The sequence below is a fragment of the Eublepharis macularius genome, chromosome 2 (genome assembly GCF_028583425.1).
Source record: "Eublepharis macularius isolate TG4126 chromosome 2, MPM_Emac_v1.0, whole genome shotgun sequence".
NCBI classification, from domain to species: domain Eukaryota; kingdom Metazoa; phylum Chordata; class Lepidosauria; order Squamata; family Eublepharidae; genus Eublepharis; species Eublepharis macularius.
In genome coordinates, this window is record NC_072791.1 from 10,656,444 (window position 1) to 10,669,399 (window position 12,956).

The 12,956-nt window shown below is 46.8% G+C and overlaps 1 protein-coding gene across 1 annotated transcript in view; it reads left to right on the forward strand.

Annotated features, from left to right (window-relative positions):
- DACT1 (dishevelled binding antagonist of beta catenin 1) overlaps positions 1 to 11,743 on the forward strand; it is a 54,701-nt gene extending 42,958 nt beyond the window's left edge. Inside the window, exons 6-7 of the mRNA XM_054972018.1 lie at positions 3,166 to 3,324; positions 6,366 to 11,743. Coding sequence (XP_054827993.1) covers positions 3,166 to 3,324; positions 6,366 to 8,218 — 2,012 coding nt within the window. The 3' untranslated portion in view covers positions 8,219 to 11,743. The remainder of the gene's footprint in view (positions 1 to 3,165; positions 3,325 to 6,365) is intronic.
- Positions 11,744 to 12,956: the final 1,213 nt, after the last annotated feature.

The window sequence follows — 12,956 nt, forward strand, 5'->3', positions numbered from 1 at the left end:
CCTAATCCAGGTCGTTTCGGCCCCAATCCAGGCTGAAACGGGCTCAAAATGGCCGAGGGTCAGGTGGGCGGGGCCACCTGACATCTGACCTCTTTGAGGAACTGCCGGAACTGCATTCCTGTGCGCTCCTCCTTGAAATGAGCCCTGCCTGTAGAAAAGAGCAAGAGTCCAGTGGCTCCTAGAAGACTAATAAAATTGGTGGTAGGGCATTTGTGAGTCACAGCTCACTTCTTCAGATACCAGTATCTGAAAAAGTGAGCCATGACTCACGAAAGCTCATACCCTACCATCAATTTGTTAGCATTGTAGGTGCTACTGGACTCTTGCTCTTTGTTCATGTGATAGAGCAGTCGTATGCATCATGTATTGTTGCTCTCTTGCCTATTCTGGGGGTGGGGCTAAGCGTGGAAGGTGTGGCCAGTTCTGAGGATTGAATCTGGAGCAAAGCACCACATAATAATCTTTTCTGGGCCTCACCCACACTGGGAAACAAAACTGGGTTTCTCCTCCAAATGTTATGGGGAAACAAGTTTAGAATTGTTCTTGAGGGGGAAATTTGCGGGCTAGTAAGATCTCTTGCTGCTTTGCAGTGCGGTTAAACTGAGATTGCATCATGCAAACTACAGCCGAAATGATTTTGCTTCCCGAAAAATTATTCCCTAAATACTTTGAGGTTGTATGCTCACTAGATATTCTTTGCACGTCGGTTAATGATTCAATGAATGTGTGACATCCAGAGGCATTTGATTTCAAGAATTGATATGACAGTTGAAATTTGACAGTAATTTGATCGTTAACATATGGTGGTAATTAGTATTTGACAGCCCGGCATGCAGCGGCATTTACTATTTGACAGTTGATTTGCTTCAGAGATCTCGTATCTTCAGACCTGCCAAAATTGGAAACCATCAAGAGACACCAACAAGTCTAAACCTCGAGAAATTTCTAATCTTGAGGCCAAAGTTTACATTCAAAATGGCTGCCTTCTCTGATACTATTTGAAAGTTCTCTGGCTCACATGGTTCCTTCCCCTCTTTCTCCCTTAACATGTGGCACAGGTATCACTTACCATGCTCACTTCAAGGTATTGGCTATCACATAAAAGGCCTCTTCAGGCCTATATAAGGGATATAGGCTTCCTCAGGAGGAACAGACTTCCTCGGGAGGTGGTGGCCTCTCCTTCTTTGGAGGTTTTCAAGCAGAGGCTAGATGGCTATCTGACAGCAATGCTGATTCTGTGAGCCTAGGCAGATCATGAGAGGGAGGGCAGTAAGGGTTACATCCGTGCTTAGTTTCCATGGCCCCTTCTTACATGCCCAGGGTAAGGCCAATCGCCACCTTGGGGTCAGGTAGCAGTTTTCCCCAGGCCAGTTTGGCTAGGGATCCTGATGGTGTTTTGCCATCTTCTGGGCATGCAGTAAGGGTCACTGGGTGTGCGGGGGAGAGGAACTGTGAATTACCTGCATTGTACAGGGGGTTGGACTAGATAACCCTAGAGGTTCCTTCCAACCCTATGATTCTATGATTCATGGCCTTGGTCCAGCATGCCTATGAGACTGTCTCTCTCCCAGTGTTCTTCCATGGCAACTTCACTTATCTGAACAGGGTCTCCTGCAGGTGCCCCCCTGCACATGGGCGAAATCAACAGCTGCCCTTACACAAGCCTTCTCTGTGGTGGCCCCCGCCCTATGGAACGGCCTGCCTGAGGAGGTCAGGAGACCCCCCCCCACTCTCCTGGCTTTCCACAAACGATGCAGAACTGAATAATTCAAAAGGGCTTTTTATTCAGATAGGAGGGCTATTTTGCAGGGAGGGGGTCTCAGATGCTTCACTGACAAGTTAGGGACCATAGACTTCACCACTATGTTGCCTTATGTCCTGCCTGTTCCTTCAAGTACTGGGTAGTTATATATTGTCTAATGTCAGTCCTAGAATTGCTTATGCTCTGTTCCAGCGTTTCTTTAACTGTTGATTGGATTCTTGCTAAAGCTATGTCGTTGTAAACTTGCATTTTTTTACCCTATGGCATTGTTTATTGATATGTCCTTGATATTGATTGTACTAATCTCACAGTATGTAGTCAGCCTTGAGTCTCAGTGAGAAAGACAGACTATAAATGACATAAATAAATACATAAAATCCTGGTTTGTAACAGGGAATCCTTGTTTGCTGGCAAAGAACAAACCATAGTTGTAGTTTGCGCACTATGATAAACCGTAGTTTGTTATGAATTAGGAAATATTGGAGTTGGGAGAAGCGGGGTGGGTCCTAGAACATCTCAGGCTACTTCTGATAAGTACATGGTTTGTTTAAATGTTAGCCGTGGGAATGTTGGATGATCTATTTCAAACATCTGCAAGTATTGTATTGGATCCAGATTGAATTGGCACTTTCCACTGGTTCTCCTTCCCCATTGCAGATCTCCCTTCTGTCATTTCTCGGGGTCCCCAATCCCCCAGGGCCAGCATTTTACAGAGTTCGGTGGAGTGCAGTGGAAGAGGGAAGGCAGGAAAATGCCATTTCGCCACTGCACAAGTTTCGTCCAAATGGGTTGGATCCTACTCGCTTTTCGTCCCTGTCTGTTCCGATTCCCCTTCTCCCGGGAGCCCCTGGCTCATGTGATTTTTTTTCCCTGCATAGGTCCCGCAGTCCCCAGTATAGCCTTTTCAGGGGTCATAAGGACCCCTTACTCTGTTTTTAACCAGCAGGAAACTTGATAAGATACAGCCCCTTCTTTTTAGCTCTGCAGTTAACTCAGATTGTATATTTAACAGGCTTAAATACTGTAGCGTATCGTCTGTTTCAGTGAACCAAATACTGCATCTTTCACCGCTTTCACACACTTAGGATAATGCACTTCAGCAGTCGTTTGCTACGGGCTTTTCATGAGTGATTCCGCACATGTTGGATAATGCACTTCCAATCCTCTTTATAGATCATTTGGAACGGATTTTTTTGTGTGCGGAACAAAAAATCCACTTCAAACGATTAATAAAGTGCATTGAAAGTGCATTATCCAACGTGTGCGGAATCAGCCCTTGTGTGAAATAGGGAAATCCACTTGCAAACCGTAGCTAAAGTGCATTATCCAGTGTGTGTGTGAAAGCAAACTGGTTTTCTTCTGCTGCTCACTGGGATTATCATGTATTTCTTTCTTCTTCGCAGGGTTTTATGAGCTGAGTGATGGCGGGGCTTCCGGCTCCCTCTCCAACTCCTCCAACTCCGTTTTCAGCGAGTGTTTGTCCAGCTGTCCCTCCAGCGCCTGCTTCTGCAGCCCTTTGGACGCCTCCGTGAGCAGTTCGGACGGGCGGCCCAAATCAACAGGTGAGAACCGGGTTCTGAATGGCGTTGTGTGTGCACAGGTGGCGGTACCTGAACCATACCTGTGTGGTGGCAGACTTATGCGCAGATTCCTGGTCAGCAACAAACTTGTCCCACATTCAGAGACAGTTTGGGCCCCTCTTGCCAGCATCTATCAATCAGAGGGGGGCTGCTAACCCTAATTCTCTGCTCCTTATCCGTCAGACTGGCCACTGTTGCAAACACTTCTGTTCTTACGTTCATTCCTAATGCAAGTCCTTGGCGTATTTAGGACAAAGTGCAGAGACGCCCATCGTTGAGGTTGGGGGAAGAGGTTTTCCCCGCTCAAAACAAGATGGTCGTTACGGCAGGTCTAACCCTTCCTTCTGATGGCGTCTGAGTAAATACCATAATTCCCAGCCACACAGAAGTGAGTGGTATTTGGTAAGGTCGAACATATTTTTAAAGTGTATTTGTCTATCACCTGCCTTTTGCCAAGGACTTCAGGGTGGTTTATGGGCTTCTGGCCTCCTCCATTTTCTCCTCAGGGCTGAGAGGGGGTGACTAGCCCAACGTCACCTTCATGGCAGGGTGGGGATTTGAATCCAGACCTTCCAGGCCCCAGCTCGACACTTTGACCACTAATTTTAGCAACAACAACATTCAGTTTATCTACCATCCTTCAGGACAACTTAATGCCCACTCAAAGTGGTTTACGAAGTGTGTTATTATCCTCACGACGATCACCCTGTGAGGTGGATGGGCTGAGAGAACCCTGAGAGAGCTGTGAGTGATCCAAGGTCACCCAGCAGGCTTCAAGTGGAGGAGTGGGGAATCAAACCCAGTTCTCCAGGTCTACACCAAACTGGCTTTTGTAGTAGCTTTACTTGCATTTTACTGGTGTTAGTTTTAATAGTTTAGTTTAGTTTATTCGGTGTTTAACCCGCCCTCCCCACGTGGGCTCAGGACGGGGTATAACAGTCATAAAATACAATTGCATAGCAGATTCTACAATAGAATTCTCCAATTAAAATTATATATATACAAAAACCTGATATAGTTGGCTACACATTCCTGCCCCCAGCATACAAGAGGAGGCAGACAGACACACGAGCTGTACTCGAATACCGGAGACCGGTGCGAGGCTCAATGACGGTCCTGACACTGGCCTCAATCGTAAGCCTGGTGGAACATCTCCATCTTGCAGGCCCGCCGAAATGATACAAGATCCTTGTGGGCCTGAGTGTCCTCAGGCAGAGAGTTCCACCAGGTTGGGGCCAGGACCGAAAAGGCCCTGGCCTTGTTCGAGGCCAAACGAGCCTCCCTAGGGCTAGGGATCACCAGTACTTTCTTACCTGCAGTAATTGTTTGAGAGACCTTCAGAGAAAACCAAGGTTGCTACGCAGAGATAGGCAATGGCAAACCCCCTCTGTTAGTCTCTTGCCTTGAAAACCCCAGTAGGGGTCACCATAAGTTGGCTATGGCTTGGTGGCACTTTCTACCACCGCCAAGCTGCCTTGGATCTCTGTTTTTAGAAAAAGGTGGGAAAGAAGTTCCCTTGTATGAAGACAGTGGGGAGAAAAGTAAATTGTTGGACTTGAGGGAACATCCCACTGGAGGTGGCTGGGGAAGCAAAATTTTGCTTTGTTCCCTCAAAGTGGTCTGATCTCTGCAGGGTCTCCCCACTCCCGCCCCCATGGGGAGGACCAGTGTATCTTTAATTCATGTCATTGAGGCTGGTTCAGGAAGACTTGCTGGTTTGCTTTTACTCACGAGCAGCTGTAGGTGTCAAGAGAAGACCCTTCAACCCACCAACCCATTTTTTTTTTGTGAGCAATGGAGACCGCCTGATGGCAGATCGGTTCCCTCACATGAGAACTCTGTTGTCTCTGAGGAGGTTGTGTCGGGTGAAGTGACAGGAAGAAATGCAGTCCTGCCAAAATTTGACTACATTTCCAGCTTTTCCCATTCTGATGTAAATGTCTGTATCTTTATTAAAGGTCTCAGAAGACCTGGTGAGAAAGGAAGTGGTATTTGAAATGTATATTATTGAATTTTTGATGTGAAAGTTAAAGATGGCGGGCGTTGATCCTGAAATCCATAAGGTTTGGGGAGAGGAAAAGTAAAATGGAAAGTCCCAGAGTTGGAAGGGGATTTATAGGTCTTCCAGTCCAACCTCCTGCTCCATACAGGAAATCCTAAGTAGAGTACTCCAGACTAACTGTTGTCCAGTCTTTTTATTGTAACCTAAAGCAAGCGAGAACCTCTCCTGCTGCTGGCGATTGGTTCCATAGTCAAACCGCTCTTTTCATTAGAAAGTTTCTCTAACTGAAATCTACTCCTGAGGGAACTTCATGCCCATCAGGCCTAGCCATGCGCTCTTCCATGGGGCAGCCCTTGAGGTATTTGAATCGTGCAAACATGTTCTCTTCTCCCTGCCCCCAACACATTTCAGTATTAGCGCCTCCCCTCACAGATGTCAGGCACTGCTTCTTATATCTGTAATTGGGGCTGGGGGAGGACAGATGGAACGCCATGCCTCAGTCCTGAAATCAGAATTTTCCAGGAAGCTGTCCTTGAGTATTCTCTGAATTTGATTTCAAATGTCAGATTTTGTTTTGGCTTTCCTAAGATGATAGGCCCTGACCTTTATAGCTCAGGTGAGCCTGATCTTGTCAGATCTCAGAAGCTAAGCAGGGTCAGCCTTGGTTAGTAATTGGATGGGAGACCTCCAATGAAGACCAGGGTTGCAGAGGCAGGCAGTGGCAAACCACCTCTGTTAGTCTCTTGCCAGGAAAACCCCAGCAGGGGTCACCATCAGCTATGGCTTGATGGCACTCTCTACCACACCAACAATACGATAGATTCTGAGAACTATCATATCAGTTGTGCTTTCTGTAAGAACAGTTACAGGTATGTGGCCATGTCGGCCTAGAGTAAAACAGGATTTGAGGCCCGTGGCACTTTCTAGACGAACAAGATTTTCAGTGTAAACTTTCACAAGTATCCGTTCTATAAGAACAGAAACTTTGCTAATTATTTTTTCCCCTCCCGCTGAATTTCAGATCTTATTGGGTGGATGGAACACAACAAAGGAAGTCAGCACGAAGACCAGTCTGTGGGAATCGTCTCTCATTCTCTGTCCACAACACATTCGAATTCGCTGGAGGTGGTCGCAGATGTGCACCCGAAGTATCAGTGTGACCTGGTGTCCAAAAATGGGAATGACGTGTATCGTTACCCCAGTCCCTTACACGCGGTTGCCGTCCAGAGCCCCATGTTCCTGTTGCCAGTAATGAGTACCCCCCTACGAGAAGAGGAAGATAAAGGTATTGGCAATGTTGACGACATCTGTGTGGGGTCTGAGCTTGATACAAAGACTGGCACATCCAGTCATCTGTCAGATTCTCAGTCCGCATCCGTTCCTGCGGCCACCAAAAAAATGGATGGATACATCTTGAGTCTAGTGCAGAAAAAGATTCCTTCCGTGAGGACTAACAAACCGAGAACAAATCTAAATGCAGACCCCGCCAAAGGAATTTTGAGACATGGAAGTATTTGTGCGCGGCAGGCGTCTGGCGTTACCCCTAACAATGCAGTCCCTCTTAAGAATTCTATCCAGGTGTTCCCACGTTCTGCCGCAGCCTCCACCATCTTGGATAACGGCACCGTTTCCCCTTCAAAGCAACATTTGCGAGAACTGAACAGTGAGCGCCCGGAGGCCAAAAAGATTCCTTTGTCCAATTCCCTCTCACCAAATTCCAGCCATGAACTTCAGAGCAAACCCTCGCTGAGGACTGTCAGGCCTCAAGAGGCAGTACGGTGTCCTGTGGTTAGCAAGGGTGATGGGCCCCAGGAAGGCGGCCAAACCTTTGTGACAAAAGAAAGCCCTTTCCGACACACAGCGCCCTTGAAGGAAAACAAAGCCATCCAGCTACCCAAAAAGATACTGTTAAAAAGCAGTGGGGTGCAAGCAACTCATTCTGTGTCACCTCCTCGTGAGACCAGGCCGTCTCTGGATTTCAAAAGCGAGGGGTCTTCTTCTCAGAGCATCGAGGAAGGGTTATTGGTGAATGCCCACTATATCCCGGCCCAACCACAACCAGTCAGACTTCACAAAAGCACCAGGAATGTCAGAATTCTCAAAAGCTCAATGGTGAAACACAGGTCCCATCTTGTCACGGTGCTGGAAAACAGCCCGCTGGCTGGGCGGGAGAAAGGCAAACCCGGTGTCAAAAAGTGCCGTTTCCCCAATGACCTGGATACAAATAAGAAGCCGAAAAAGACAGCCTCAAGGGGAAAGAAAAACAGCCATTTGCAGCCAGAGACCAACCTTCTGAGTCGGCCGCCTGGTGTTCTTAAATCCACAACAAGACCCCACGGGCATAGCAGAGAACCGGTTGTAGCCAAACCTAAGCACAAGAGAGCCGACTATCGCCGCTGGAAACTGTCGGCGGAGGTGTCTTATGAAGAAGCCCTTAAGAGGGCCAGAAGAAACCAGAGAGAAGGCCTCGGGGTCTACTCACAGGTCCCCCATCCCTACGTCAGCCCTTATGCCTATGTCGCTAGTGACTCGGAGTATTCGGCCGAGTGCGAATCCCTCTTTCATTCCACCGTCGTGGACACCAGTGAGGACGAAAGGAGTAATTATACCACGAACTGCTTTGGGGACAGCGAGTCAAGTTTGAGCGAGGTAGAGTTTGTTGGTGAGAGCACGACGACCAGCGACTCGGACGAGAGCGGGGGCCTCATTTGGTCCCAGTTCGTCCAAACTCTCCCTCTCCAGACAGTCACCGCGACTGCAGAGCTCCACGAAAACGCCGCAAAAGCCTTTGTGAAGATCAAAGCCTCTCATAACCTGAAGAAGAAAATCCTCCGCTTTCGGTCTGGCTCTCTCAAACTAATGACTACTGTCTAAATGCCTACTGGGAATAGTAAATAATACACCCGTCACATGGGCAAGGATTGGGGTGGGGAGCGTGTGTGTAAAGGGATGTCTGCACAATGTTTTTGATGGGCACATTTCGGGACAAGGGAGACATGCAAGCCGTGTTGGGTTCTGGATCAGCGGGGGCCATTCATAGTGGCCCCTGTAATATGTGAGCTCTTTTAATGCAGCTTCCAGCCTTCTTGGGTGCCCCACACCAATAGCGTTGGCACAGTTGGCTCTTTGCTAGTCTTGTACCACTGGGAAGGGCACAAGCCTGTGGAGCTGGTCAGACCTCCTTGTCTCAAGATCTTTGCTTTGATCTTGTCTGGTATAGTAGGATTTGAGTCCAGTGGCGCCTTAGAGACCAACAAGACTTTCAGGGTGTAAAGTTTCGAGAGTCAAAGCTCCCTTCTTCAGATAGCATTGATTCTCTAAAGCGCATACCCTGAAAATCTTGTCGGTCTTTAAGGTGCCCCTAGGCTCAACTGCTGTTCTACTGCAGATCAACAAGGCTACCTACCTAAAACTGATCTGGGATATTTCTCTCTCACTCTTTTGGCAATTCACACACACAAAGGTCAGCCATGAAATACTAGCAGGTTAGCCACGCACACATACCCTGCAGCTGTTTAAATACGGCAAGCTGGAGCTTTTCGTTCTAGGTTGCCTCACTTGTGGGTTGGCGTGCCTGTTTGCCGCTCGAAACGGCAGCCTGGGTTGCTTGCCTACAAGTAGCTGGTCTCAAGTTTGGGGGAGACGTTCCCCGTGTCCAGACTCAAAGAAATGTAGCAGGGAAGTTGTTTCCCTAATGAGATACTGACAGGAACAAAACATGATGCAGAACCCAATTGAACCATCCACGACCAAGTGGAAATGGCACCTCCTTTTCTGCTACGTGCCGAGATTTGTTCCAAGGTTTCTAGCTCACGATACATATACTATCCTGACCACACAGCGTGGCAGTGCTGGTCCCTTGTGGCACGATGAGGGTTGAAAAGAGGAAAGAACGAACTCTTTTTTCCAGTTTACGAAAGCTTTCTTTCTAGTCTCCTGGACACACAACAAGCCGCCTTATACCGAATTAGACCTCTGGTCCACCAAAGTCAGTATTATCTACTCAGAGTGGCAGCGGTTCTCCAGGATCTCAGGTGGAGGTCTTTCACATCACCTCCTGCCCGAGCCTTTCAGCTGGAGACGCTAGAGATTGAACCTTCTGCATGTGAAGCAGAGGCTCTGCTGCTGAGCCACAGCTTCTCCCTGGAGTTGACTGACGCTCTCGCTATAAGCAATTGCTCAGGTGGTTGTATATCAACCAAGCGTAGCCTTGCAGAGCGGTGAACAAAAGCTTTGGTCTTTGCAAAACCTCTGCTTGTTTCTGGTGCTACTTCCCTGCCTCTCTTATGTCTTACAAATATGCCAAAACAAAGCTCCCACGCAGACATGCCCTGAGCAAGTGTGTATGCGCTTCTGCGCACGTCTTACTTAAGCATAACAAGGTGCTTCTTGTAAATAACTTCCTAGATTGTTGGGCGTCTTTTTTTTCTTCTTTGAAAAATGCACATATTTAAATCTTACCACGTTGCTTAAATGATGCCATTTGAACCTCTGAATTTGTGGGTGGCTACTAGTGCCTTTTAAGTGGGGAAACGAAGACCGCTGTGCTAGTTATCAACAAAGGAATAATACCACCAGTCTTTACCTGGGACGACTTCAAATGTATAGCAGCAGACAATTTTGCAAGAAAGGGTCAGTTAAACTCTTCTTTCGCCTGGGATGGATTAAAGGACATTTGGACCATACAATAAACCATGCACAAATACTTTGATGTGTAAATATTCTTTGCTACTTCTACACACAGAGGTAGAAACGTGCCGTTTCCAAACAGAGAGAACAATGGGTGATGGATGGGCGGGGTGAATAGATGGCAGTCTGGTATGCTTTACTGGTTTATTTTTTACTGCAGCCCCACGGGCCACGAAAGCAGGATCTCCTGTTTAAGATCTTGTGTGAAGCCGCCTTTTACTGAGCCAGAAAACCAACTGGGATCACAATGTACAAACCCGAAGACAAACAGTCACTGTGATTTACGGTTACCAGGGGTCATTTCATAGAAAAAGAGCTGGAGGAACTCATTAGCATAACCTATTCACATAACTCATTAGCATATGCCACGCCCCTTGCCATCACCAGAAGTGTGTCATTAGCATAACGGATTTGCATATGCCACACCCCATGACATAACCTATCCTGGCTGTTTTGGACCCAATCCTGGCCATTCAGGGCCAAAAAGGAGCCCCAAATGGTCGGGATCAGGCCACTGCTGAGTGGGAGAGTGATCCACCACCCGTCAGAGGCCCAATTTGGGCTGTTTCAGCCCCAATCCAGGCTGAAACGGGCCCAAAATGGCCGAGAGTCAGGTGGGTGGGGCCATCTGACGTGACCTCTTTGGGGAACTGCCGGAACTGCGTTCCCCCTTGAAATGAGCCCTGATGATTACTATATTTATACTTAATAAAATTATATATGGCTATCCAATGTAAGTGTACTGTAGGTAAGAGGTATGTTTATAGTGACATAGCATATGCTCCTTTAGAATACTAAGATTCCATCCAGCTGCGTGGTGTCCCATGCGTTATAATGATTTGGTTAATTGCTGGGAGGTAACTTCTGAGATCCGATAAGAATCACTTCTGAGGAAGGTCAGTTACAAAATGGGCTTACATCTAGATGCTGGTCAAAGCTATTCAGCAATATCACAAGGATGGAACTTTTCTAAATTTGTGATACAGGATCACCTTATTCATTGTGATACTTTTTTTGTTAACTATGTAATATGTAAGGATTATATGCAATTTTATTAAGTATAAATATCAGAGCCATAAATCACAGTGATTGCTTATCTTTGGGTTTCTACCGAGCCAGGGCACAGATCTGTCTTTCTCAGTATTTATTGGCTGATTCCGCACACGTTGGATAATGCACTTCCAATCCTCTTTAGAGATCATTTGGAACTGAATTTTTCGTGTGTGAAACAAAAAATCCACTTCCAAACGATTGCTAAAGTGCATTGAATGTGCATTATCCAACGTGTGCGGAATCAGCCATAGTCTCAGCTGGAGATTTTCCCCAGCGTTGCCACCGGAGTTCCTTTTAAGTGGGAATTGCGCCTGGGTGTTCTCTGTGCTTCGAGATCTTAATGGAAGGGAAGCGGTATACGAATCAGATAAATAAATAAAAAAATTCTACCGCTGAGCTATGGACTCTTGAGTTGTGGCACTCATCTTGTTAGTGTTCAGTGTAACCTGAGTAAGTGCTATCGGATAAGAACAAGAGACCAGTGCTATGTATCTTGTTAATTCTTGAGATCCTACAGAGGGGTGTGTAGTTTTCCCCTGATGCTAGACAATGGTACTGAAACAAAAACATGCACAACTTTTAAAAATTTGCCAAAATTTCTGAGTTTGAGAGCCAAGCTACAAGTGACGAATTACACTTGCCTGGCAAGTGAACAGACGCGTGTGTATTCCTCCCTGTTCACTTGCGCTCCACTTGATCGAGTGGAGCACAAGTGAATGGCAAGTGAGCAGGGAGGAATATACTTGCATCTGTTCACTTGCCAGGCAAGTATAATCCGTCACTTGTAGCTTGGCTCTGAGTTCAGTGTTCTCAGGTGCAGACATCACTGGAGATTTCTCCTTTCGAAAATCAGGACCGCTTTTGTTTCAAAGCTTGTGTCTGGGAAAGATTTTCCGGGCTGGTATTTCCATCAGCGCTACAAGCTTGTACCTCTATGCACAGGAACCCCAGTGTTTATGAACAGTAAACCATGGAATTTGCTATCTTCTCGTGCAGAGCCTAGCTGCATAACTCAGCTCTTTAAACCCAGGATTAGAGAACTCTGCACATTTTGCTAGCTTATACTCCTCCCCCTCAAAGAAACCCACCTAGTGTGCAACTCAAATCAAATCCAGAAGGAACCACAGCTTTGCATAATATAGTCCAGTTTTAGAAGCTAAGCAAAATACATGAGGGTGTGTGTGTGATGGTGCACAGGATTTCAAATCCATGGTTGAGCTAGCTGTTTTCTTAAAATTCTGCACGCTTCTATCATATGAAACAGAACAATGCCTATAGTATCATCGTTGGACACGTTGAATACTGTCTACATGTTCAAATATGTCAATCCCCACATGCCGAGAAATCACGAAGGGCCGTTTCTGCCTAATTTCCATCCCCCAAAGGGCTTGCTTTTCCACTCTTATTGGTGCTTCACTTTGAGTGAGACTATGTGCTATAATCTTTCTTAACATGACGGAGAGCGAGGTTTGAGTCCAGTAGCAGCTTAAAGACAAATATAATTTCCAGGGTGTAAGCTTTCAAGAGTCAAAGCTCCCTTCGTCAGTTGCAAAAATACCGTTCGATAAACCGGACAAAGGGGACTTTTGCTCTTAAAAGCTTATCTGCTGGAAATCTTGTAAGTCTTTAAGGTGCTACTGGAATCTCGCTCTTCTACTGCACACGAACAAGACTATGCACCTGAAATTTAGCACGATTGCTAATCTGCCCTTGTCATTTCTGGGTTTTATGCTGGGATGTCGACCACACACAGTCTTGGATCAGGTGTGGTGGGGTGCGGGGCAAGGCTGATTTTTTATCTTCTCTGTAGCTGTTCTCATACCACCACCCAGGCCAAGTCTTTCCTCTACCCTGCTGTCATCTGACTCGA